The sequence below is a fragment of the Protomyctophum parallelum genome (genome assembly GCF_964188405.1).
Source record: "Protomyctophum parallelum genome assembly, chromosome: 11".
NCBI classification, from domain to species: Eukaryota; Metazoa; Chordata; class Actinopteri; order Myctophiformes; family Myctophidae; genus Protomyctophum; species Protomyctophum parallelum.
The window spans coordinates 20,024,684-20,052,483 of NC_139707.1; the positions used below are offsets into that span (position 1 = coordinate 20,024,684).

General features: G+C 41.8%; 1 protein-coding gene across 3 annotated transcripts in view; it reads right to left on the bottom strand.

Annotated features, from left to right (window-relative positions):
* Positions 1-27,800, bottom strand: part of ubr3 (ubiquitin protein ligase E3 component n-recognin 3) — a 52,582-nt gene that overhangs the window by 8,292 nt on the left and 16,490 nt on the right. For 2 of the 3 annotated variants that reach the window (XM_083775910.1, XM_083775909.1), the window contains exons 23-33: positions 27,230-27,262; positions 25,561-26,006; positions 21,049-21,137; positions 17,709-17,858; positions 16,730-16,863; positions 15,758-15,868; positions 14,407-14,607; positions 13,719-13,855; positions 6,268-6,353; positions 2,768-2,876; positions 445-557 (exon numbers count right to left, since the gene is read on the bottom strand). In XM_083775910.1, coding sequence (XP_083632036.1) covers positions 445-557; positions 2,768-2,876; positions 6,268-6,353; positions 13,719-13,855; positions 14,407-14,607; positions 15,758-15,868; positions 16,730-16,863; positions 17,709-17,858; positions 21,049-21,137; positions 25,561-26,006; positions 27,230-27,262 — 1,609 coding nt within the window. The remainder of the gene's footprint in view (positions 1-444; positions 558-2,767; positions 2,877-6,267; positions 6,354-13,718; positions 13,856-14,406; positions 14,608-15,757; positions 15,869-16,729; positions 16,864-17,708; positions 17,859-21,048; positions 21,138-25,560; positions 26,007-27,229; positions 27,263-27,800) is intronic. The other variant, XM_083775911.1, reaches the window with a different exon arrangement.

A 27,800-nucleotide genomic window follows, 5' to 3' on the forward strand; every position in this document is an offset into this window, starting at 1 on the left:
AGAGCACAGCTAAGTACTAAAACTCTGTTTCAGTGAATCCTCCAACTAAAAAAATTATGTTGTGGCTAATGTGTCCCTGCCGTCAGTCATCAACCAAACGATCAGCTTGCTGAGACACTGCACCCATTAAACTTGATTGCTGCTGTTGGGCTGAAAGGGGCGTTGGTTGTTTTCTTTAGCAGCAAAAGGGCAGAGTTGGAGGAAACCTTAATGACAAGTGCCCAGCTGAAGATGACGGGTAGTGGAGGAGGGGCAGTCCATCACCAAGGCCATGTCACCGTGATCAATGTGGCTGAATAAAAGGCAACAGTCAGGAGCACAGAAAAGGGACTTGAAAATGTCTCCTTCCGGACATTCAGTCACGATTAGGCCAGATAATGGACTGTCACTGCAGAGCAGCCACTGAGAAACACTATCAGGTGGGAAGAGACATTAGAAAGGCACCTTTTCGTAGCGGCTCTGGCATGGTCAAGACGAAGATGATGAGAAGGGACGGAACATCTCGAAACAACATGGGCACCTCTGGTTTCTCCTCAACTGCATCTTCATCCAAGCATCTGCAAAAATAACAAAACAATGTACATATTAGCGAGTTTTGGAATCGCAATGGCAAGCATTCTCACTCCAAGGAAATGTCGTCTCAGCAGCTCATTGCATGAAACCAACACCTCACCATTCAAAAACGTCCCCTCATCATGGAACCTATTATCTTAACCCATATGCTGCCTCCTGCTGGACGCAGAGCCAACCGCAGCCTGCCGAGCCGTTTTCAATGTAGCACACGCTGGACTGACATCCTGTCTGGGCGTCCATCTTTAATGCTAAATAAATAGCGTCAATGCTAGCGAGCTAAAATGAAGGCATCCTTGCTCTAGAAAGCGCCAATGTTTCCATCTAGACCACCGGATAATCAGCAAAGACCTCAAAATATTGCGCGTTTTATCCAAACCATGGAGAGCTCCGTAGATTTAGAGTTATTCAGCTTTTTAGTCAGCCTGTATAATGGGAGGTGGACGGCAGCGCGGTTGCGCAATCCGGTCTAGGATCGCTAAAGAAGGAAAGGCCAAGCCAAAAATAAATAAAATAAATCAGCGATCCGGTTTGATATCAATAATAAAGCTTATCAGACGGAAGATAACACCAGAAGCAGTTGCTAGTTGGATTCCTTCTGACGGAACGTTCCAACAGGAGTAGTTAATTTGTTAAACAATGCCAAGTTCCCGTTGTGAATAATGCAAGTTTCCGTTGTTATTCCGTTGCAAGTTCCTGTTGTGATTAATGCAAGTTCCCGTTGTGATTACCGGTAATGCAAACATGTAATCAAAAATGATGGGAACAGACATTTGAAGACCAGCACTCTTATTCCTCTGATGGTATGTTGTTCATGCAAATGATGAAAAGCAGTAATAGGCCCATTATAAATACAGTAAATATTGACAGTTCAAATCATTAGAGTAGAGAGCAAAAGTCCTCACTGATTACTAACTGAACACTATAAATTTGCTTAAACAATGACAACATGGCCTTTGCCAGGTTCTCCATTAGGGGGGGGGGGGGGGGGGGCATTTCAAAAAGTATTCTGACCCACTTCTTTAATATACCGTTGCTGAATGCCATCTCCATTTAAATGTCGTCTTTTCTATTGACAAAGCAGCAAAAGGTTAGAGTCTCCACTCCACTCTAAAAGGACCTCAGGGAATTATAAATGAAAGGAACTGCACTTAAATAATACCTTCCATTTCGAAGGCACTCACCAGTTAATTCCACTGTGAAGTTGGAGGGGGGGGGGGGGGGGGGACTGTATGGAAAAATATTTTTGACTCAAGCCAGCACACAGTATACAACAGAAGCTGTTGCAGGGTATAAATCGGAACAAATACTAAGTACTAAGTTCTGAACGATATTACAGAGTCAAAACACACTAGTTAAAATAAATATATAAACAATGTGAAGGAGAGTGTGTAGACAGATAGGTCATCTATGCTAAAACACCTTTCTCTGTCCCATTTTAACTGCGCAGGTTGACCGCCTGGGGGGCGTTAATGACAGCGCTGCCACCGGAAGCCCCAACAAGGTATTTTTAAACACCAAATCGCTCCACTGAGAATACCTCATGCACGGCAGTGAACACTTGAATAGTAACGGGTGTAAAAGTTATATAGTGCTATCAGGGAGAAGAAAGGATGTGGCATAGGCTGACAAGGATGTGGCATAGGCTGACAATGGTACCACCAAAAAAAAGCAAGGATTCAGTTTTGGCCTAGTAATTTTGTGCTGTGTTAAGCCAGACAGTATGTGTACTTGCTTAAAACTATGCTCTTCATTAGATATGTTTAGGTTTCTGTGATGGCAGGATGGACAGCTGGGGGCAGCGATGCTGTGCTGCAACAGTGCCGAAGCGGTGCAGTCATTGTCAGTGCACCGATTGTGACGGGGTCGTTTCGCTCTCTGCGGAGGGCCCGGTAATTTGCCAGATGCGGCAATTATTGGTGTCTATGGCAACCGTGAGCGGTCCCCCCTTTTCTGTTTTTAGCTGCTCTTTGTGTGACTGGAAAGCTGTTTGTGCAAGAAGGAAATGGTGGCGTTTATAGAGAGGGGGAGAAAGGATATACTGGAAAGGGGGTGGGTGGGGAGTGAGAGAGAGGGGAGAGAGAAAGTGGCACTGTGATTACGTGCTTGCTTGGGGGAGAGTGTGTGAGGCATGAGGTGGGCTTTATAAATAGATTTCCTAAAGGGGAGGGGGCACTTGAGCTGGAAAGTCACTCACTCCGTCTCCTCTCTCCTTTGTGTGACGGTTGTCAGCCTGGTCCAAGGGTTGTAGGCTGAATCGATGCTGTACAGACGCATGTGCATAGCCAGCACATTGAACAGCTGATCTGAAAGACAAAAGCAAAAACACATCAATATTAAAGCAGCCAAGACAACTCGCTCTGCTCACCTGAATGCCGGCCATTACGTCGATCCAACAGTCAGTGTTGATCGAGCCAAAGTGGCTGAGTTGAACTGCCTTCACTGAGCAGTCTGGCCGGGTTAAAAAGCAGGCCAGGCCAGATGGATACGTAGTGCTCCATAGCCCCAAGCAGCTCCAAGATCAGGTCACACCTGTTCAGTGTGGAACTAATGGAACATGAAGAGCAACCCTCTGGTGTACATGTCTACTTTTGATGGAACACTTCACAGCCTCTACTGTACATACAGACACCATCAAATACAGATCCGTTATATAAATACTGAAGTGTCACGGTACAAGTTGCTTAATAAGTGTGAGGGAAGGCACAAACACAATGTCGCCATCTAAAACCCAATTTATAGCCTGCGGTTCTAGAGCCGTGCACGAACAGATGATAGCAGGTACACAAAGTTCGCAACAAGTCTTATAGATCTGCCATTATAGATTTGCAACGGTATCATACGTTGGGGAAGGAATAGGATGTTTTTTTAAGGGACACAGAATGTTGAGCATATCCCCAAATGGAGAAGTGCCCTTCTCTTTTCTCATTAGTCCAGAAACAAATTAACCTACTTTTTCCTCATTATGACCTAAATCCAAGCTAGCAGCCCTCAGTCACGCTTTCAAACATGCAAAACAGGAAATCTATTCACAATTAATGTGAAAAGCACTTGAATTATGTACCAATAAATCACTTCCATTTAACACAGCACTAATTGCATTCCATTTTGCATTACCTCGTAAGCGTCCACGCGGACACACATGCACACAAGTACAGTATAGTACGTTTACGGCAAAAGATAAAAACGACAAATGAGTAACGTCACTAAGCATATTTTGGTTTATAGTTATGACGCTGTAATGCAGCAGAACATTCAATATAACCAGCTCTGCAATATTGACATCTGAGAGTGGAGTACCAATATCTAAACCAACACTGCCCTCCACAGGTGAAGACGGACACAGCATGGAGAGACAGGAGTAGTTCTGCTCCAGTGCATGTCTTGGACAAGCCTGATGTCCTACATGAGGGAGATGAGTAGTTGGGAACACAGAATGGCACCACATCATGCTCAATTGGGCAGCCAACTCACCTGACCTGAATCCTATAGAGAATCCATGGGGTATTGTAAAGAGGAAGGTGAGAGACACCAATAACAGCAATAAAGACAAGCTGAAGGCTGCTACGAAAGCAAGTGCAACCTGGTCTTCCATAATAACACCTGGAACAGTGCCACAGGGCTCAGCACCTCCATGCCATGCTGCAGTGATGCAGTAGGAGGCTGGAGCCCAAACAAAGAATTGAGTGTATAAACAAACATACTGTATTGAGTGTATAAACAAACATTTCTGTATTAAACATATTTTGGGGGGGGATTTGGCCTTGTGCCATTTCACAACATTGTGAAATATTCAATTGTCATAATGATCAAGATTAAAAAAAAATAAGCTTGAAATATTTATTTTATGTGCAATGAATCTTTCAATGATATTGCAGTTTTTGGGGAATGTGTGTGTGCGCACGTGGGACCGTGGGTGTGTGTGTGTGCACTTGGATAATTTCTGTGTTGTCCTACAAAAACACATCATACCAGAGGCAACCCACATGGGATCTAATGTCTGACAGCAATTACCGGTTCGATTCCCGGCCGGACAGACCTTTTGTTTTAGGTCACTCACCTATTGTCTCTCCGTTTTTCCTGTCTCTTAAGCTCTATATATTTGGCATGTACAGATAGCGAAAATAGTTGATTTACAAGCTCACAGCAAATGGTTAAGCTTTACTTATGAAACGCCTCACATTTTTATTCTTGAAAATCTGTTATTGAATATATTTGGCTTTAAGGCTGGATGCAGCAACACAGCACCTAGACTAATTTAACAGCCGCTGTAGAAGAAACTAAAGGCAAGCTATTTGAAGGGTAGGCTCTTCGCGGTGGATTTAAGCTAATTCAAGGGATTGCCAGACAGCTGCCCTCTGTGGTCCATGACATCCTCATCAACAAGAACGACAGCAGTGCCTAGTGGGACATGGGCTTTCGACCCCCCCCCCCCCCCACCCCCCAGTAGTTAGTGCATGTCTGCCGTTTATCCCTTCCATTCTCCATCTTCTGTGTGGAGCTAACACTAATGTACTGCAACTGAGTAAATTTAGCCGGCAGCATGGCTACACAGTTAATGTGGCTCAGAAAATGGCATACCTCCAGTGTGAAATCGCTTTTTAGGCACTCAAGGATGACAGGCCATTTCACAGCACCAGCCAATACAATTAATTTATCACCACTAAACAGACTAATTAAACAAAGAGAAAATGGGTTGTGCTCATTTGACCACAAAGCCAGATTCTACACATTACCCATACATTTACAGTACTTGTCTTGGACTAAATCGGAAGATTTTGTCCAGTATTTAAAATGATGCCTATAGAGCAATACGATCACATCAATACATCTTTCCACATTTGACCATAGTGCATCTAGAGGATCAGAACAACATGAAACTTTGACAGACAGAAAGGCATAATGTCAATTTGGCCACGTCTTCTGGTAAAGTGGCATCTCAAGGTTGTGTGATCACGCTCCTTCCCCCTCACCCAACACACACTTACGGACGAACGCCCTAGGAAGTTACCACACAATCAACTAAAACATCACTTGACCCATTTGTCTGCTTCATTTACCCCGACTGCCAACATTCCCAACAGCTCACCTGCCACCGCTAATCGACACCTTTTACAAATGGCTCAACAGTTACATGGACCAGCAGCTTCAATCTCAACTCAAGATACTTCATTACACCTAGGCCGATGAGACCCAGCATCAACCCACAGTAATCCGCAAGTCAACATCAGCAGTGCTGAAGCAGATATAACATACTGTTGCAGCAAAGAGTGTTAATCTCACAAGGGAATGAACAATAGACAGCACAACAGATCAGGCATCCCTGGTTTAAGGTTATGGTGCCAAGAAGATTGCTACTTCATTCACATTTCACTTCCTTTTTCATTTTAGAAGGATATTCTGTGGGAAAAGGCAAGTCTTTTTATTTTATTGTCCAGGTGCATGTGACCATTGCAGGCTACTTACAATTATGATGAGATTCAGAAATGTAAAGCTATTTTCTTATGTCCCTCTATTAGATCATACACAAATATACATCAAATATAAGGTATGGAGGATAAGGATGAAGAACATACACAAACAATCTGTTATGCAGACCTACAAGCGTGAGATAGTAGGCCTGTACATTATTGATAGGATTCATGAGAGAGGTTGTCAGTGATGTATGAAACACAGGGCGGTACAATAACTACTCACTGAGACAGGAGCGCTTTGCTGCTGCACTGGCACCTCCAGAACATAAGTTTCCTCCTCTGTGCAACAGCTCCAACTCCAGGTTGGTCCTGTGAAGAGACAGCCTCCGTCATTAATAGGCCGTTAGAGTCACAAATTCACTGAGGCAAGAGTACAGTATCATCAAATTCATCTTTTGGTTAGGTATTTTAATAGGAGAAGATGAAAGCTGTAGCCAAGCCATTTACCATTAAATGTGGCTGTTTGGCTGCAGCAATTCTGTATCAAATAAATGGCAGCTTTCTGAGACTCTGCTCTTGTACAAGCTGAACCATTAGCATAAAAGCTGTACCATGCTCCCATACACATTCCCCACTGTGCATTTTCCATGCGTATCCAAACGTTTCACTCCAGAAACAGTGAAAAAATAAAGTACTTAAGACTTCAACAGAATACATTGATAGTGAAAACTGATAGGTATTGCAAAAATTAGACAGGACTCTTGTGTTTTTATCCTGCCGCCACTGGCCATTTCTTGTATGGTTCCAGGAAAGGTGGGGGCAAATCCTTGGGTTTCCTGGGAGAAAAAGCAATTTCACATAGATAATGTTGCCACGGTGAAGCTCCATCTGGCTTCTGCTGATAAGAGCACCCCTGTAACTGAGGAATTTTCCACTCCTCGGTCAATTTGCACTGTTCATTGAACTTCAGAGAGCCAACAGGCACCCCAGACACACTCGGGGGATCCATCTCAACAGGGTGGAGGGTGAGGGGACTACCGCATTTTGCAGTGCAAAGGTCGGGAGGGGTGAGGTCTAGCAAGGGCAGAGGTTTAGGAATGGGCGTGTTAATACCTTAGAGTATATATAATAATAGAGACGTCACCGAGAGGGAGCATTGAAGCGAAAAAGATATGGTGGCTGAAAGTGGTATTGCAGCTTTGAGCGGCACTGGGCCATACGTGAACGCGAGCCATACGTGGATGCGAGCCGTGTAGACTACATGGCGTGCATGACTCACACGTACATCGCACGGTGCTCAGTCATGTTTTCGGCCCGGCACGTTCACTTCACGCATGGCCCAATTCCAACCCAGAATGCACTCTCTTCCAACCCGGATGGATGGATGGCAGGAGAAATCCAGTGACATCTCTATTATATATAACTCTATAGTTAAAACCAGGGTGCACGGCAGACATTTCTTAGACCTATGACCAGCTGATTGGAATATACAAAATGGAGCAAAATTCAAATAAGGGTTCCACTCAACCAACCAATGTTTTACAATCACACGGATAAAGATAGTTTTTTTAAAGTAAACCATTACATTTGGACACAGAACTCAGCAAATGCATCCTCTGCAGCCAACGGAAAACAACAAACAATGCTTGCAGGGCGGAATTAGAGCGATACACACTCATTATCAAAATAAAGAAGAGAGCACTTGCATTTCATAACCACCAAAAAAAAGCAACGCATAACATAGCCCTCAATCATAGAGAAAACCTACAGGGAGTCCTTTATTCAGCTGGTCCTGAAAGTAAACTATATGCACAAACGCAAGCACGACCACCAGACGGAAAGCCCATTGGACTTAACCAGATTATAAGAAAAGAAAAAGAAAGCCACCCAACATACTGGCAAGAGACTACCCAAAACCAAAGCAAAATGGAATGCTATCTATCACTAAAAAGAGAATATACATTGGCTGAATACCTGAGCATGGTAAACGACCCAAAACGTAGGAAAGCATTGACCAAGTACAGACTCAGTGAACAAACACAGCCTTGCAATAGAGCCCGCACTCCCAAGAGAATAATAATAATAACTAGAAAGCAGTTCCCTGCAGAAACTGTGTGGGCTCGCCAAAAGACACAATGTATATAATGTACAGTAGAAAATGTATTAAAGCTGAAGGAAAAGTTAAAAAAAGAATGTATAAAAATTTGTAAAAAGAATAAGCATAAATAACTGCATAAAGCGGAAATAAAGTATGTGGAAGTAGTATGATGCCCAAAAAGTGGCAGAAGGCCCAGGCCGTAGCGTAACGGTCTGGGCACCTGACTGGTGATCCAGTCGCGGTGTGCCGCGGGTTCGACTCCCGGACCCGACACGGCCTTTACCGCATGTCATCCCCCATCTCTCTCCCGTTTCCTGTCAGCCTACTTTCTATCCCTTAATAAATCAATAAAGGCGTAAGCCACAAAAAAAAAAATCTTTAAAAAGTGGCAGAATAAAGTAAGTAAAGTATTACTGTCTACTAATAATTTGTAATGTATGAATAATGCTTTACAATGTATTCTTGATGAATTAAGAAAAGGTAAAAAAGAAAAAGAAAAAAAATAGTCAATCCAATGGAGTATACATATAAAAGCATTCATGAGCTTAACAGAAATAGCATACTTTTACATGTAAAAAGAAGGTTCAAATAGCATATAGGCCTATCTTTAAAAGCATAAACACAATGATTATTGATAATGGTCTAAGATTTTTCTTTAAATGTAAAAAAATTATATTAAGTTCTTTATTAAAAGTTTTTTCTTTTTAAGTTTAAATTTTAAATGTTTAAATTTCTTTTTTTTTTTTCTTTTTTTTATTAAAGTATTTTTTTTATAAACGTGCGTGCGTGTGTGCGTGAAGGTCTGCTATTTTACAATGGTCCTGAATAGGGGAAACTATGCCCGAACAAATTGCTCTATCGCAAAAAGTAAAAGTCGAATGCAAAAATGTTTTTCGCTGTGAGTGGCCTGAGATATTGAGGTACACCATGTGCGATTGTGGTGTTGGTACGATCGAAAATGTGGTTATAAGAGCGAGTTAAGAATTGTCATCGCGATAATTTCCTCGTAAGAATTGTACAATGGAGGTCAATGAGCAGCTTGACTGTATTTGTGTCACTTAAAAGGCCGTAGTTCACATTCTGTATGTCTCTGTGCTTTGGTGGTCACATTGTGTGAAAGAGGACATGTGTGGCTACAAAATGACCAAAGAACATGCGTTTAAAATGAATATTTTGGCCGGGACGACAATTTGTTTGGTAAATTTTCAAGGAATAAAATTCAGTTCCCACACTCTGATCAAAGAAGCCCCGCACTCTAAGTTGGCACTAATTAGGCGAAACGGCCTGCGATTGAACTGCGATTTCGGAAAAACCGTTTAACGTATTAGAATACGGTTTGAACCACGAAAAAGTCCAGAGTCGTGTGAGCTTTCTAAAGTTTCTAAACGTTTCTACGACAAAGTATGCCAGAGTAATGAGGCTGCAAAAGTGAGGTTGATTTAGAGATAAAATCCCATTCATTGTCTATGGGAGGAAGTTAAAAAAGTTAAAAAGTTAAAAAGTATAAAACTTTGTGAAAAACAAAATACAAGCACATCTCACTGCAAAGAGCTGAACAGTTTGAAGTTTGAACTAAATTTCTAGCATAAAGTATGTGGATGTTAGATGTTAGATGATGTTAGATGACGAAGGTTGAAATCCAAGGGTAACAATAGTGTGCTCGCTGAGGCGAGCCCACAATAATAATCCCATACCAATTGGGAGAAATACAACAATGTGCAAACACAGCAGCAAGATTTGTGAACTGTTGTGACAAAAGAAGGTTAGCCAATCCAATGGAATACAACCACCCTAAGGACATAGTAGTCCTTAGGGTGGTTGTATTCCATTGGATTGGCTAATACCAAGTACTGCACATGTAAACAGAGCTGCTACCTTTAAACACATTTTAAATACTATACAAAAAAAACCTCAGATTTAACTAAGTAGTCTTGAGAAGAAATGCTGCCATTTGTCCCAAAGTGAAAAAATGCTATTAGTTTTTGCTTCAAACATAAAGGTGATGTTGTGTTGGAGGGAGCTGCCGTCCCAAGACCCTGTCTCCAAATGGCTGCAATTGGAAAACCTGTCATGTGGCCCCACGTCCCTAAATGCTTTCCTCTGTTCCAAACTCCCGTTAGCCGAACCTGTGTCCAAATACACCTCAAATTTAATTATTAAACACTCTGTTAAGATCTGGGCACAGTTCAGACGTGCCTTCTCACTTACTGACTTCTCAATTTGTGCTCCTATAGTAAGAAATCATAGTTTCAAACCCTCAATTATGGATGGAGCATTCAACAGTTGGACTGAAAAAGGCATCACTTCAATCAGAGATCTTTATGTCTTCTTTATGTCTTTATGTCTTTTGACCAGATACGATTGAAATTTGATATCCCCCGCTCTCACTTTTTCCGATTTTTGCAGCTTCGTAATTTTGTAACATCATCTATTACGGATTTCCCATCACAACCACCAGACTCCCTTTTAGACTCAATTCTAAAGCTCAATCCACACTCTAAAGGGGTAATTGGGCTAGTTTACTCCTTATTAAACTCATTTGACCTGGAACCACTTACCTCATTAAAGAATCAATGGGAGGGAGATTTGGGGACACAAATTTCTGATGATGTTTGGAAGGAAGCGCTGGATAGGATACACTCCTCTTCAATCTGTCTAAGGCATACTATTATTCAGTTTAAGGTTACACATCGCCTCCACTGGTCCAAAGTAAAACTATCTAAATTCGTTCCTACCATGGATCCTATATGTGATCGTTGCAATCAAGATCAGGCTACCCTTGCGCATGCTTTTTGGGTTTGTCCAAAGTTACATACATTTTGGCAATCAATATTTAAAACATTTTCAGATGTATTAGAAGTGCCCATAGAACCCTCTGCCACTGTTGCAGTGTTTGGAGTAATTTCCCAAGATCTACATCTTAGCCGGCAAAACAAGAATATGATAGCCTTTGCATCTCTTTTGGCTAGGCGGCAAATACTATTTAAATGGAAGGAGAAAATACCACCAACCTTTAAATCTTGGGTTAATGATGTTTTACATCATCTGACATTGGAGAAGATTCGCTACTCCACAAGAGGGTGCTTTAAAATTTTACACCATTTGGCAACCTTTTTTGACACGCATTGAGAGGATGAACGCGGCTGACATCAACAATCCTTAACTTATTACACTGACCCTACTGTAATTTATTTCTATTATTATTATTGTCTTTATTTTTTTATTTTTTTTATACATATTTATTATTATTATTATTATTTGTTTGCATACTTCTATTAGTCTTCTATTATGTCTATGTATATTTGTATGTGCCTTTTATTTCATATGGTGCAAGGTACCGGGGTTGTGGCTCTTTCAGAGCGGGAACTCTGGGGGGAGGGGAGGGAAAAAAAATGTTCGAAAAATGTTGTATAATATTTTCGTGTGAACATTAATAAATAAACTTTGATAAAAAAAAAAAAAAAGCTATATACCCTGTATAACATGTATATAACGATGCAATGTGACATAGCTCAGTTAACAAAATGCCCTCCAACTGCATATACTTTAACCCTTTTTCAACTGTTTTTATTGTATTTTGCCACTTGCTTTGCCAATGCAAACGTATGTTTTCTCATGGCCAATAAAGCTCCTTTGAATTGAAAATTGAAATTGAAGCAGTGAAAAAGCACTCAATCCAAAAGGAGCCCAAGAAATCAGTCAGAAGGTGTGGAATAAATCTATACACAGTCGGACCTAATAAAAAGAGCTTATGTGAAGGCTGTAGAATTGGAGTCAATAGCATTTTACTGCAGACTAAATTGACAAAGCTGCTAATGCCACTTTAAAAGATTTTTTTTCCAACAACACCTCTGGTCCCAAAACAGCAGAATAATTAGAGAGGTATGAATGAAGCCCATCGAGACGGCCCTTCAACAGCTCGCCCGAGCAACTTTTAGAAAATGCCACGTAATGCCCTATATATTGGATGCAGGTACACTGTATCTAGTTCCAATTCCTTTTCAGGGGCACCTACATAAATAAAATATAAAATAAAATGAACTTTAACAAATAACAAAATAAGACTACAACTATAACAAATGTAATGAAATAAGACTACAACTAAACTCTGAGGAGAATACACTGCTCTTTCTGAACAGTAATTGTAATTCAGGCTAGGGAACTGGCATTAAAACAAAAGAGAGAAGAGCAGACAAGCGTTTAGTCCACTGGCCAGTGGTCCCGTCTGTCCTTGTGTGTGTGTGTGTGTGTGTGTGTGTGTGGCCGTGCGCATATACACACGTCACTCACACACAGTTGGAAGGACCTCCCTGTCTGAGGAGAGCAGGCATAGAGGTCAGTAGCCACAGACATTCACCCACAGATAAGCCATTTGTGACCATATCACTGCTCAAATCTCTGCTCAGGACTCAGAGATCTCCCACATACTCGCATAACTTGGAGTCAAGGGTTAGACATAGAATTTTCTTAAGAGCCTCAGAGGGAAGCAAGACTGTGTGAATTAGAATAAATCAGGTGCATAAAGGTTGCAGTTCACCATGTGTGCCTGTCCCACAAACAAATTCCAGGACCACAGAAAGCAGTCGTTACAATCTTTAATGTATATCTGTCCGAAGATTTGTATGTCAGGATACCTCGTACATGGTTTAATCACCAATTCAAAGCTCATGGTGAATTAAATAAATTGCATACAAATAACAAAACTGTAACTGTAGCAGCTCTTGCTACAGTTGTGAAGAATAGACAGTCTCTCAAGTTCTTTATGGCCATAGTGCATTACAGGGTGGTCTGAACAGGGTGGTCTGACATTGCAAAATGTCACTTGTCTTGGCTTTCGATGATTCAGACAGAGTTGCCGTTTCCTTTAGGCAATGTGTATGCGTCGCACCCTCTATTTCCCCCCCGCTGTCTATTGTTTATCGTTTTACTCTTAGTACATTTTATATTTGTTTACCAAGTGTACAGCACTTTGGTTCAATGCAGTTGTTCTTGCTCTATAAATCAAGTGGATTGGACACACACATTTCTATTTTGCACCATATTACTGCAATGTCTTGCTTTTAACAAGCAAAATAAGCAAATGCATGCCAATTAAGTATTAATAACAAGGGTGATTTGCAGGGCCTGTCACACTGATTTGCGCATTGCTAGTCATCTGCAGCCTGGCTGCTGACATTGTCACTTCATACATAGTGCAGTGAGTGAAGCTTATTGGTTCAGACTTTGCAGCACTTACAAGCTTTGTTCTTTTTTTTCCAAAACTGACAAAGGACAAATCACATCTACCGGTAATATAAACACGAGGATGTGAATCAACCTTGACTACCTCTGAGGTCTAGAACGCTCTAGCGCCAATTTATCAATGCTAATTTAACCGAGAGAGTATTTGGTTCAATGCATTTTATCCAGGAAAAATACCCAAAACAGCTCTTTTAAGAGCCACCCGAAAATTATTACTGCTAAATATCATTCATCAGCAGAGACCTGATTTATACTTCTCCATACCACAATGTATCATCGATCAGATTGTGCATTCGGCGACAAGGAATTAATATCCTTGATCGCCCGATCGATCTGAGCATCTCTACCCTGAATTGTTGCTTATCTCTAGGAATAAGAGGTTATGTCTCTCTCACCTTGCCACAGAGTATATGAAGAGGAAATCATTGTCAGGCGAGCCAGGGTTCTTCCCATAGTCCATGTATTTCTTCTGGGTGGCGTTCTTGATGTCTTTAATGATTAATTCCATCTCCTTACTCAAGTTGGACTCCGTCTAGGGGTGAAAAGGATACATTTCAATCATAGGCTTAGCATCTCCTTTGCCCAAGACAGGGGTTGCCAAACTTTTCTATGGCTTGCCATGAACCTCAAAATAATAGGGATGAGCACATTTGGACCCATTTTGTATACATTAGGTCTACATCCATTCTGTGCATCGGTTTTCTTCTCTTAAAATGTTTTCCCTATGACTAGACAAGCCAGTTCAGGTTATCTGGTAGCACCTAGACAAAAGAACAAATCTATAGAGCTGTATAGGATGGAACACCTTGCCTAATTGCTATTACATAACTAATATGAACACAAATTTCACTTTTAAGAAAAAGTTAACGGTAGTTCCAGAGATGAGCGATGTTTGAACTAGGGAATGGTGAATGCTTCAAATGTTGATATGAACAAGGACAAACAAATGTTTCTGTGTCGGACCCCAGGAAGATGAGCTTTTGTTATGGCAAAATATAATGTGGTAGATAGGCTATGCTGCAGGGCTATGCTGGGATTCAAGTGTTAAATCCAGAGTTAACTCCAGTGTAAAATTATACTTACTGGGAAAAGACCCAGCTGTAACTGAAGGTCTTCCACTTCCTTCACCAGCACACACGTCTTCTTGTTGGAAGGTACGTGCCAGGTACCAGCCTCGATGCCGCACCCGGGGCGACAAGGAAGCACGCTATTAGCGAACTGCCGACACAGTGGGCAGGTGAATTCACCCTTGTCAACTGAAAAGCCCTGCAGAACCTGGTCATTCTGGAGAAACAGAGCATGCTTCAACTCAACACACGAGACAAAAAATATATATACAACATTGTCCAGAAGGATTTTTTTTTTTAAATAACAGGAGCATTGCACAACAGCTGGGGTGTGTATTCCCGACTTAGAGTTGCTATACCAATTCCCTGTGTATTCTAATTCTAGTCCCTTATCACTGCCAACTCCTACAGTTGGTCTCAGGGAGTGGGTACTTTCTAAAGTTCCTAGTTCCACACCCCACTGAAAAAAGGTGCCTTGACCAATCTGTAGGAGTCTCTAGTGCAGCAACAGAGATCACCCTCCCCACCGGCTTCCCTCCCGTGAATACAGGCAATTGTGTTCATTGGAACATCTTTTTGAACTCCTTTTGAGTCTGTGGTGGTGTGCAGGAACTTTATATAGATAGATGACATTCTCAGGAAACAGCATGCTAAATGGTAAATGGTAAATGATGCATTTCTATAGCGCCTTTATCCAAGGCGCTTTACATAGATTGTGCATTACATTCACCCACATTCATATACCGATTGCGGCGGAAGCCATGCAAGGTACCAACCAGCACATCGGGAGCAATTTGGGGTTCAGTGTCTTGCCCAAGGACACTTCGACATGTAGACAGGAGGAGCCGGGATTCGAACCGCCGACCCATGGATCATTGGACGACCTCCTGAGCCACAGCCGCCCATGCCGCCCAGCCGCCCATGCTATGATAACAAACCTTTTGGCCTGTGACCCAAAAGAGAAATTTGTCCGGGACCCAACTTGTGAAAGTAGCAGATCTACAAGCAATGCACCACATTGTGTGCTTGTAAATCGGCTATTTTCACTACTTCTTAAACATCTATTGTATAATTTATGGAATTTCTTTGATTTTTCTTCTGATTTCCGGTCTATTCCAAACTGTACACACACTCTCCCTGGATGCCAACAGTGCCGAAGATTAGCTGTACGCAGACAGACGGACACACACATGGAGTCACGGACGGAGTGCAAAACTCTGTTTTCTCCCCATGCCATTGAAATAATATACTATACTAATTAAATACAATTAGGAATTCAAAAATGTGTCCGCAACCCACAAATGGATCCCGACCCACTGTTTGGGAACCAGTGATATTACAGACATTCAACATTGTATCTCCCCTACCCTCAAAGATTCCATGTAGGACTTGTGGCAATCTATATGAAGGGTATGTCCACAGGTCTGAACATAGACGCCTCCATCCCAGCCTATGGACACAGACTGCAAACAAGAGCTCTGAAAAATAGACAAGAACACCACCTTATGATCAGAAAGAGTACGCTCAGGCGTCGCTCATACCCTTCAATATAATGTTTGGCAAAGCAAAGCACAATTTGGAGTTTGACAGATTAAACAATTTCAATAGCTTTTCAACTTTCTAGTCAACTGGACAGACAGACAAAGGCGGGGTAACAAAATATATTAAATCTGTGTGACTTGTGTGGATAGTGCAGGTTATTTAAGGGAAACATAATATTATGGATATTAATAAGTAAACAGTGATTCTCTGGCAAATACATGGACATTGTATTTGAACACATTTAGACAAACCCGCACCTTGAACACAGAATACACATATTTATCGATAGAAGTGTAGTGATGTTGAATGGAAAAGTAATTAAACCCGCTTTATCTTTTTTCTAAAAGTACTATCGATACAATGGATTATTTGCATAGCAAAATTATTCGATTCAGATTTGCATTGCAAAACAATACGATACGTTGCTATTTAATTTAGATAGATATACTTTGACTGTTGTTCAATGCAGTTACTGCATTGTTACACCCCTAGTGTACAATGTTCTGTCCATGCTGCAAGTATTATGTGTTTTAGTTTTGTTATAAATCAGCTAGCGGAGGACAGTTTGGTCAGAGTAGTAGCCAAAATGTCCAGACCGAACTGCAACATTCTCCAAACCAATATGGCCTGATAAAGAGATGGAGGTGAAGCCATCTCGCATCCTTTGTGCTAAAGTTTCTGACAGTTCGACGTTGAGCAGTGCGCCAAGATAAGGGTACACGATAAGATAGTCTGCCAACAAAGGTGCTGAATCATTGGATTATTCTATAGTTAAGTACAACTCCTCCACCACCTACATCCTTGAAGAGGTTCTGCATGATCATAAGCCTGACATCATGAGCTGCTCCACACGTGTCTGCCGGATAGACGTGTTCCTCGTCGCTAGTCGGTAGCTTCTTAGCCTCCTGGCTTCTGCATCGGTAGCCCAGCACTGAAAGACAACCCAGAAAAACCTTACAGCAATGAACCAGATCTAAATGTATTGTGAAATATTCTGAATGTACCATTTATGGTTGACTATAATATTTACATAAAACAATCAAGGATGGCGATCAAGGACGGAGAATGCGTCAAAAGAACATATGCTGTGTTAATAACTGCCAGCGATCAAATATAGAGGTTTCCCCTTTTCATAGCCTGATGCAAAATAATGACACATACAGCAATGACAGCTGTGGCAGTGAAATTAGTCAACAGGGGAAAAAGATTGTTTGTGAGGACACTGTAATAAACCTAGCAAAATAATTAAAATGCAGGGTCCACATACAGTACGTTTTCTGCTGGTTGTAATGTGAAAAAAGGTGTTCCTTTCCTTTGACCTTCAGGGCAGAGTGTCGCGAAAACCGCATTATAAAACGTGACTAATTACTAGTCAAACACATCGTTTATTTTCATGACAGTGAACGATCCTCCTCTGTCCACAAAGATGGCACGGAAATCACCGGTTAACAGCGACAGGCTCACATACAAGCGAGCAGGGATCAACATGGATGATAAATGAGCCAATTAAAACAACAGCTAACCTCCCTATTAAAATGAAGTTTCCAATATGGGGATTCTAAGCTTCCATGAACAACGGGTTTGGTTTAAAAGGCTTGCGATAGGGTAGATCGAGTACATTCTAATGTTGGTGAAATACACCATCGCCATTGTGCAATTTCATTTGCAGGCCGTTTAAATTGAACTACAAATCAGCAGTATGGTGAAACAACAGCAGTACAGTATAGGCTATTCATTAGGTGCAGGAATGGTGTTGGATGCTGGGTGATGCAGTACCTGAAGATGCCTGGAGTAGAACCACCAGTCCAATGGGCCTGTCTTCAGTGGAGGGTCCACTCTGGCCACAAATCACACAGTCATAAAGGACTTCAGAGTCCATCACGTCAGACCCTCCCAGGTCCATTGCCGCTTCAGTGTCTGGAGATTCTGCCACAAAAAAAACAAAAAAACAATCACAATAACTCAGCACATTCACAGAAAGAAATCAAATCATTCTCGCAAATACAAAAATATAAGAGCCAATAAAAATGAGAAATGTTCTGATTTGATTTTCTATGCCATGATCAGATTAGTAGATATGGGGGAAAAAACAATCAGTGGGGATGAGCAAAGCCAGCAGTGTGTGAAAAACAAAAACAATGGGAGGTAATGTGCTGTGAAAGATTTCCTTTAAGCTTTGTGTTTAAGCCTGCCTAACAAACCATCCTTATGGACACCAGGCACTGCAAACCGCAGTTCTTTTTAGGGGGAAATATTATGTTCTCTGTGGCTACAATTTTCCTTTCTGGTTTACACATAAATCAATAAAGAATTCCACCAAATATCTTCCGACAAGGATGCTTTCATGCAATTTCAAGGACAAGTATCTTTACTTCACTAAAAAGAAAGGAAAAAAAAAAAGGTTTTGGTTTATCAAAATTAACAAAGTTCTTGCCATTTGTGCAAGTGCACTGGTTTCAGGTCAGCAGCAGCACTACTGATTAACAGAAATGAAAATCTTGATGCGCTTTGATGAATGAAAGCATAGGATCAGTGGACTGTGCAAATGCTAAATATCAATACTGGCCACAAACGTAACTGATTGGCATAACAAATAAACACTGCAGATTAATTACGGATGTGAAATTAGTTTTAAATGTTAAGGACTGTGTTCAATTCGATCAGTAAATATTGTGGAGAAATGTCAACTTGTGTTGGAAATTGATTTATTGCTTTTTGGAGGAATGTGATCTCAGGAGAGGTTGTCGTGTTCCTCGGGAAATGGAAAGTGTTTGCATTAGATGTCAACGTGAGAGCCTCAGGACATCCTAGCACACATAGCCACCCCTTGTGAGTGCAAGCATGCGCATGACCGTCCACGTGAGCACACCCACACAGCAAGGTAATATACAAGGACACAGGTGCTGCTGCTCTATGCAGCTACCCCATTTCCTAGAACATACATAGGTCTGTGAATAAACCCATAATGCATCACGTCCATAGAAGTAGATGGCTTGTATGCTTCTTTTTCATTCTCTGTAATATCCCTTAAGGCTTAAGGAATAGTTTACATCTTTACACACCCATTAAGTCTTGAATTCATTGAAATTCTTTTGATTATATTGCATTCCTAAGCAAATAATTTAATGGTTGATTTTGATATAAAATAAGTCATGTTTGGGTGGAATACTTAAGAAAGTGTGAATAACATGCTATTCATAACATTACCAGAACAGTACAAGTCACAAGTGACCAATCAGCCAAAACATCTGTTATCTGACAGAGCAACTCCAATAAAGAGGTACCAATTCTAATAAGTTAGCAATGAGCATTAATCAGACAAACAATGGCAAAAAAGTAAAAACACATACAGTGTACATCCAACGGCATGGTTGTCGTTGGATATAGAGGCTTATGTTCGCTTTAGTTTTATACTCTACATGGTGCTGTTGTGTCGGAAAGATTAGTTTGAACAATTAATGATCTGGGGCCTCTGGGCTGTCCCACCATACCACCTTTTTCAAATCCAATATTTACATTCAGCAACAAAAAAAAAAAGAATAGCCAAGGCACTGAAGGCAACATTTCATACTAATAAAATAGAAACTCCTGCTAATCCAAAAAGAAAAAAAAACTCAGTCGGTATCACCGACGACAGGACAGAACACTGGGATTTATTTTAAAGCATTTATATTGTGTTCCATTCCCCCTAAAAGCATACAGTAAGTATACAAGATCTGCAGGGAAGAAATCAGAGATATTTATGAGGCATCGTTGCCGTCACTTGACCTAAATCTGCATGTTCCTGTCCCAGTTTAAAGTCTACCCAGCAGTGAAGGTGATGCGGAGCCACCAGCAGTGAGCTGGAGGGAGTGCAGTAGATCTCGCTGCTTAGCGCGAGGCACTGCAGATGTGGGTCTCTCTGAATGCAGCCGATGCCCAAGAGCTCCGTCTGATGATCACAGCCACCATTATTCATTCTCTAAACATGCCATGTCAGGGTGGGCCCTGGGAGTCCGGCCAACTATTAGTGCTTTGATCCTGTGTGCTCCCAGCCAGCGCCCAGCACAACCCCCCCAAGAGCATCATTCTCAATTTCTCCTAACAGGCCCCCAGACATTGCAGTGGGAACGGGGGCCATTGTCACCTTGCCTCAGTTGAAAAAAGGCAAAAGAGAGATGGTTTTATTTCAGCATGAAATGTTTTGTGTCAACCAGAGGGGTCAACAAAGTGTCCTACAAGCGCTCATATGGTTGCAAGTGAGAACAAACTGCATGTCATCATAACCATGGGTTATCACAAGGCCAAAAGCTTGAAACAACCACTTCTGTAGTGCAGGGGCACCTGCCCCTGTTTATTTTAATGCTACAGTGTCTGTCCCCGTGCAGGGTGGGGGACCCATGAAGTCGACACGCAGACATTCACGACACGAATACGTATCATTGGGAGAAGTCCTCTCCGAGGCGACAGACACAGCACGTTCAGAAATGTGTAAACTCGTACACATGCTTAAGCAGCTCATTGTTCTCATTGTCTGTGTTAAGTTGTTCGTGTGGGTAAACTAAAGCCATGTGAGTGACGTGATTATTAGTAGCCTACCTTTCGTGAAATTTGTTCCAGGACCCGATTTGTTCAGAGATTAGTTTTTAAATGACTGACACGAACCGGGATAGAGCCGTGAAATTGTTAACGAGATCCAAGTAGAGCTATCATAAAACATCATAACTGCCAGGTGCACGAAATTATTTTGATGACAGATTCTGTCAGCACATCTGTCAAAATGTAGCCTACAAAAATATACAATGCATATGCTTTTATTTAGTAAATTGTCAATAAAAACCAAATTAAAGTGAATATTAAATGAGAATCACAATGTTGTGCACTGAACGACTGAAGATTAGATATCTGGAGCCCAATAGAATCCAGAGAGCTCTTTACAATTATTTCTAACATTACAAATAACACACATCCTTATTGTAGTTAATTAAACATTTTGGTGCATTTGGTTATATTATTTTGAGCTGTCTCACATCCTGTGAATTCTGACTTCACTGCCTGACTACTAGTGCAACACTTTGCTTAAGCCACATGTTACAAATGGAGGGAAGGCACTGAGAAAAAGTTGACAGCCTCTTACCGACATCCATAGCCGTTTCCATGAAACTCTTCTGCCTGGAGGCAAATTCAGCGAGCAGTTTCTGCTGTCTCTCTCTCGCTCTCTGACGTCTGAAAACATATTAGGAGTAGTTTCAAGGTCAGTTACATTTGAGTACATTTCTATAAATTGAGCAAAAGTCAGTCGATTCTGAAAGGAAAAAACTTGCACAGCTACAAAAACATTTCATAACTGCAGGCATGTTGTATCATTTTTATGTTTTGTTTCTCATCAAAAAGCCCATTTATCTACTTGTGTATTTTCTTTAAATATTATAATTTTCTTCTATTGTTGCATATTCTACTGTGTATACTAAACCTTTTTTAAACTGTATATATGCATGAATATGTATATTTTATTAATACCTATAATCTTTTATTACTTTTGTTAATGGTACAAGATACCAAGGTTGTGGCTGTTTCGAAGCGGGAACTCTGGGGGTGGGAGGGGTTAAATACTCATTTTGTATGTTATTTTCTATTTGACCCATATTATGATTTGAAAATGTAAATAAAGAATAAAAAAAATAAGTCAAACTGGTTTTAACACATTGCCATAGCAACAGATTCTAAGGTGACAATGGTGGTTTTACCCACAGAGACCAGCATCCATCTTCATAACAAGCCATTAACAATCCTCCGCCTCTCTAAGTGCATTCAAGACTCCCTCTTGGCATAGTGCATTAGAGTCACTAGTTAACTAAATAAGCTTGTTGTGTAAGGTACTGTACGTTTCCTCTACAAATACTATGTGGTGGTCATCCAATGTAACAGACTTGTCTCCATAGTTCCTTGACCGGCTAATGTTTTGGACTGTGAATGTTTGATTTCAACAGGGTTTTGTGACCAAGTGACAGTGTTTGTAGTGGGATTATTATTAGTTTAATAATGTGTCCAGCAGACCCAGGCTATTGCCCCCTGTGCAGACATGGAAGGTGCATTGCCGACTGTAAATTGAGACCCTAATAAGAGGACATAAACAAATGCTGACAGGAGCACCACAGCTCAGTAATTTTCACTGACAGCTTCAGGGTCGCAGACAACCAGCCTGAGAAATGGGCAGCACCACTCTTAGGTTTTTCACTGCTGCCAACCGCATCACTGCCCCAATGGTTGCCTTGGCAACTGCTACAGTTCTTGCAGATGGGAGATGCAACCTTTGTCTTTGTCTGTGGGTCAACCACAGAAATAGGCCATTATTGAGTGCTTATAGGCCATTCCATCATCATTATTATAGGGGGGGAATTGGAGTCATAGAATAATGTCTGATTTATACTGGCTCCGTGTCGTGTCGCACACCAAAAATAGCAGCAGAATAACTGTCTTTTGAGAGCAATATGAAAGTCACATCAAATCATGTGGCTCTCGGGTTCCACATGGGCATGGTGTAGCTCAAACGGAGGACCTTGGACTTCATGTGGCCAGTATGTAACATCATCTATAGCATGGGTGCATGTCTTTTTTCCGACACTCTTTTAGCCGACAGGACAATGGTCAGACAGTTTCGGACTATTGTCTGAAATACCGTCTTTTTACTCCAACAGTTCGACACGACATTAGACAGACAGAAGTTCCCGCAATAGTCCGACAAACCGTAGGTTAGACAGGTTACCTTAAGGTTAGACACCCTAGGAGGTTAGACGGGACAATAGTCCGATATGGGAGGGGAGGTGCGTGCGACGTGCGGGGGTAAATGTGTCAAGTCACGTGACCACTGGCTGTGCTACGAATATGAATTATTATTATTATAGCTAACTTAATAGTTCCTGCTGTAAATCCCGTTTTCATTATTTCCCTAGTGAGAATTCATTTGATGCCTTCCATATACTTTCTGGAAATGCATAATGGGCGCTGATTTACGTCGTTGTCTGTATGCATGCATCTAATATGAATTAATATATTATTAAATATATATAGGCTCTGGGTGGGTGAAATCCCCCCCGCAGGTAAGGTATACCTAATTCGAGATATTTAATGTGATATATCGTTATCTTTCTTCATATATTTTTTTCTTTCTGCTCTCGTTGCAAAAGACTGCCTCCCAGTGGAACGTTTCTTTAAGGTAAGTCACGGCTTTCTTAGTCTAGCGGACTGTGAAAATGCCTCTCGATTTATTGCTGCGTGTGGCACCTGGTTCGAATCCCGCTCACGGCAAATTATTTTATAATGTTTTTTCGTAGCCTATATTGTGTATGGACACAATAGCTACATTTTAGACTGTATCATTATTGTATATTATATTAATAAAAATAGCCGTATTGAATTAATACATATTTAATTATTTGATAGGCAGGCAGGCAGACAGACACAGACAGACAGACAGACACCAGGCAGGCAGACAGACAGACAGACAGACAGACAGACAGACAGACAGACAGACAGACAGACAGACAGACAGACAGACAGACAGGCAGGCAGACAGACAGACAGACAGACACCAGGCAGGCAGGCAGGCAGACAGACAGACGGACACCAGGCAGGCAGGCAGGCAGACAGACACCAGGCAGGCAGGCAGGCAGACACCAGGCAGGCAGGCAGGCAGGCAGGCAGGCAGACAGACAGGCAGACAGACACCAGGCAGGCAGGCAGGCAGGCAGGCAGGCAAGACAGACAGACACGCAGACAGACACGCAGACAGACAGGCAGACAGACAGACACCAGGCAGGCAGGCCGTGTCTGTCTGTCTGCCTGCCTGCCTATGAAATAATTAAATATGTATTAATTCAATACGGCTATTTTTTTAAATATAATATACAATAATGATACAGTCTAAAATGTAGCTATTGTGTCCATACACAATATAGGCTACGAAAGAACATTATAAAATAATTTGCCGTGAGCGGGATTCGAACCAGGTGCCACACGCAGCAATAAATTGAGAGGCATTTGCACAGTCCGCTAGACTAAGAAAGCCGTCACTTACCTTAAAGAAACGTTCCACTGGGAGGCAGTCTTTTGCAACGAGAGCAGAAAAAAATAATATGAAGAAAGATAACGATATGATATCACATATATACCTTACCTGCGGGGGGATTTCACCCACCCAGAGCCTATATATATTTAATAATATATTAATTCATATTAGATGCATACACATGCCCATTATGCATTTCCAGAAAGTATATGGAAGGCATCAAATTAATTCTCACTAGGGAAATAATCAAAACAGGATTTACAGCAGGAACTATTAAGTTAGCTATAATAATAATAATAATTCATATTCGTAGCACAGCCAGTGGTCACGTGACTTGACACATTTACCCCCGCACGCACGCACCTCCCCTCCCGTATCAGACTATTGTCCCGTCTAACCTCCTGGGGTGTCTAACCTTAGGGTAACCTGTCTAACCTATGGTTTGTCGGACTATTGCAGGAACTTCTGTCTGTCTAATGTCGTGTCGAACTGTTGGGGTAAAAAGACGGTATTTTAGACAATAGTCCGAAACTGTCGGACCATTGTCCTGTCGGCTAAAAGGGTGTCGGAAAAAAGACCGCCTCCCCTATAGGGTCAGTTGTCTTTGTTGACTTTTGTTTTCAAATTAAGTATATATATATATATATATATATAAATCACACCCGTGTGAAGTGAGCGATGCCTTTCATCATGATGATGATGATGATATGATGAAGACAACGTCATCATACATCATCCAATAAAATCATCACATTCCGTGCTCAAACACACCTACACACAAAGCTGTGCATCGGAGCGGCTGCATTGCTCAAAAAAGTGAAAAACAATACATTTCTTTGGGATATTTATGTGACCTATTGGCAGTGTACACAAGAATTGTGGTGCCGATTGATCCAGCGGTTCGCAAGATTAGCTCCAGACACGGACAGACAATCTTCAAGTTCTAAAGGGCTAAACTTGTGCAGAGCCATGCCGTGAAGTAGTATTATGTTTATGATGCATCTAATGAGCATAAATAACACCCCAAATGCCCAGGGTTATTTAATCCATTAAATCATAGCACCCAGCTGCATAGCAGCGGAGCACATTTAGCGACAGACCGGATGCGACTTGATGTAGCCAAAACACTCTCGATGCGATCGACGGGAGGTATGATTAATTCTAACGCGACTAGCGACAGGACCGCGATGGACATAATCTTTTATTAGAATTGGACGGAATGATTTAGATCAAGAGTTAACGTTTTAAGATTTCCGATCTCGTCAGCTAAAACGGGGGTGGTGGGACACTTTCGATGACGTCTCACTGGAAAATAACATCGAATGTTGCACAACAGACGCTCCCAGCCTGTGATGCGATGGGTTTTGATATCAATAATCTCCGTCCTTTTGATCAATCTCCATCCTGAGCGCTGGGCGTTACTAATTGATAGGGCGGAGAACTCCGTCCTTGCCGCTCAGGGTGTTAAATAGATAGTGAGATGCTTAATGCTACTTCTGTTTCACCTAGTCATGGATTCACAAAAAGTATAAATGCATTACAGTTCTGTTGCTTTATGCATGCCACACTGTTGAGATCTACCTTTCTTCTTTATCCATGGTCTTCTTGTCAGCTGGACTGTTCTTCTTTGGTGGCACAGGAGGACAGACCTTCCCACAGATCTCCTGGATGCTGCGCTTGCTCTGGCGGCTGCGAGCAGCCGCCTTGACGAGGATGCGTTCGATGGCCGTGATGCCATCTCCGTGAGCGTGGCGGCTCGTGTCCGTGTCCTCGAGCCAGGAGGCCGACAGGGAGTTCTGCTTGGCCGACAGCTTCTGGTGGAGCTTAATGAGCAGCGACAGCATGCTCTCGCGGATCTCTAGGATCTCTGTGACCAGCTGCGGTGGCGTGCCCGGGGGTACCCAGCGGGTTGACGAGCTCTTGGGCCGGACGGCCTGCGCGGCTTCCGTGCTGCTGCGGTTGATGATCTCCTGGAACTTCCTCCGGCGTTCTGCAACCAGGCTGAACAACTGAGCCTCCCGCAGGTTCTGCAACAGGATGTTACGTGCATCTAATGAATGGGCAAGCACATCTAGGCAGACACATGTGCAATGCATTCAGAGGAATTATACACAGACACTCACAGACACAAGCAACCAACCATACCCTCACAAAAGGCATCCAAGCCTCAAGCTTACATCCTGACAGTTTAATCGAATCCTCTATTTATATAGCACATTTTATAAATGTAAGGTTACCGAAGTGCTGCAGAAACAGAACAGAAATCTATTGTGAAACAGAACCTGTAACAGTGACCTTTTGGCCCAGGCCGTAGCGTAACGGTCTGGGCACCGGACTGGTAATCCAGTCGCAGTGTGCCGCGGGTTCGACTCCCGGACCCGACACGGCCTTTACTGCATGTCATCCCCCCATCTCTCTCCCGTTTCCTGTCAGCCTACTGTCTGTCCCTTCAAAAATCAATAAAAGGCGTAAGCCGCAAAAAAATATCTAAAAAAAAAAAAAAAAACAGTGACCTTTTTTGATGACATCGTTATCGGCAATTATTATGGGTTCTCAAATTGAAACTTTGATCAAATCGAGGACCCTCTGGATCGGCATCAGACCCAAAAATCTGGCATCAGCAGACTTGCCATGTGCAAAACCCTCAAATTACATCACTGAAAGAGCCCTGGGTTCTGATGGATTGGAGCGGTGCAACATTACCATAGTCAGCCATGTTGAGCACACATAAAAAAATTAAACAGCCATTATAAAATTCCAGCGGACATTTCAAGACTACCTTTCCTCAACAGCTTTAGACAGACTGCACTCTCGAGGAGAATTTGTTTTAAATCGCCTGATGCAAGAGCATGTGAACCATCTGAAGGATTGCTGTGACCTGACCCGACAAAAGGACCCGAGCAGCCCTGTTAAATAAACATACATCATACCAGCCCAGTCAGAACGACATCAATCACACCGACATGCGGTTAAAAAGCGTTTACCCAAACCTGCATTACACACGTAATTAGTTTCAGCAGTCCAGAGGGAGGGACCTACTGAAGTACGGCATCATACGTACAAAACCAAACACACCACGGCAGGTCTCCTGTCACATGCACACACAATTCATTTAACAAATAAAACACACAAATAAAAGCACACAAACACACAAGAACACACGTTCAGTAGAGAGATGTAACAGCTGAAGTAAAATAAGGCCTTCAGCCTATCCGTTCAGAGAACAACAAGTGGGGATGCAAACAGCTACCTCTCTCCAATTCCCTGAAAGACGCCTGGAATTCTGTGGAGCAAGTGCGGCAAAATAACATAAAAAACAAACATATGGGATGGAGGGACATGATGGAGGGACATGAAGGTAGCAAGCAAACAATATGAGGTGCTGCAAGAACGGCGCACATGTCTGTTCAGAGCTACAGACATGTTTAAATTAAATGTGAATTAAATATTAGGCTTGTGTCTTTGATCATAGGAAATTATATCATATTTCCACATTAGAGATTCTCACATTCAGTCCATCATCATTAAGGTAACAAATGCCATTGATTATCTAACTTTAATTTAAAATGTCCACAGCTCAATTGATAAAATATAATCTGAAATACTCAATCTGTGTAGTTTAACCACGATGTTAATGAACTAGCTAGCGAGAAAGCTGTTAAAATGTATACAATGTTTGTCGTGTAGTTTGAAAAATAAACCACTTATTCAACAAATCTTTTCGTTAATTTTCTGTTTCCATTGCTGTGATAAATAAATTAACTTCAGAGATCCACAACATATTTTGACAAGGCACATTTGATTTTTGGCACCCAAAAATG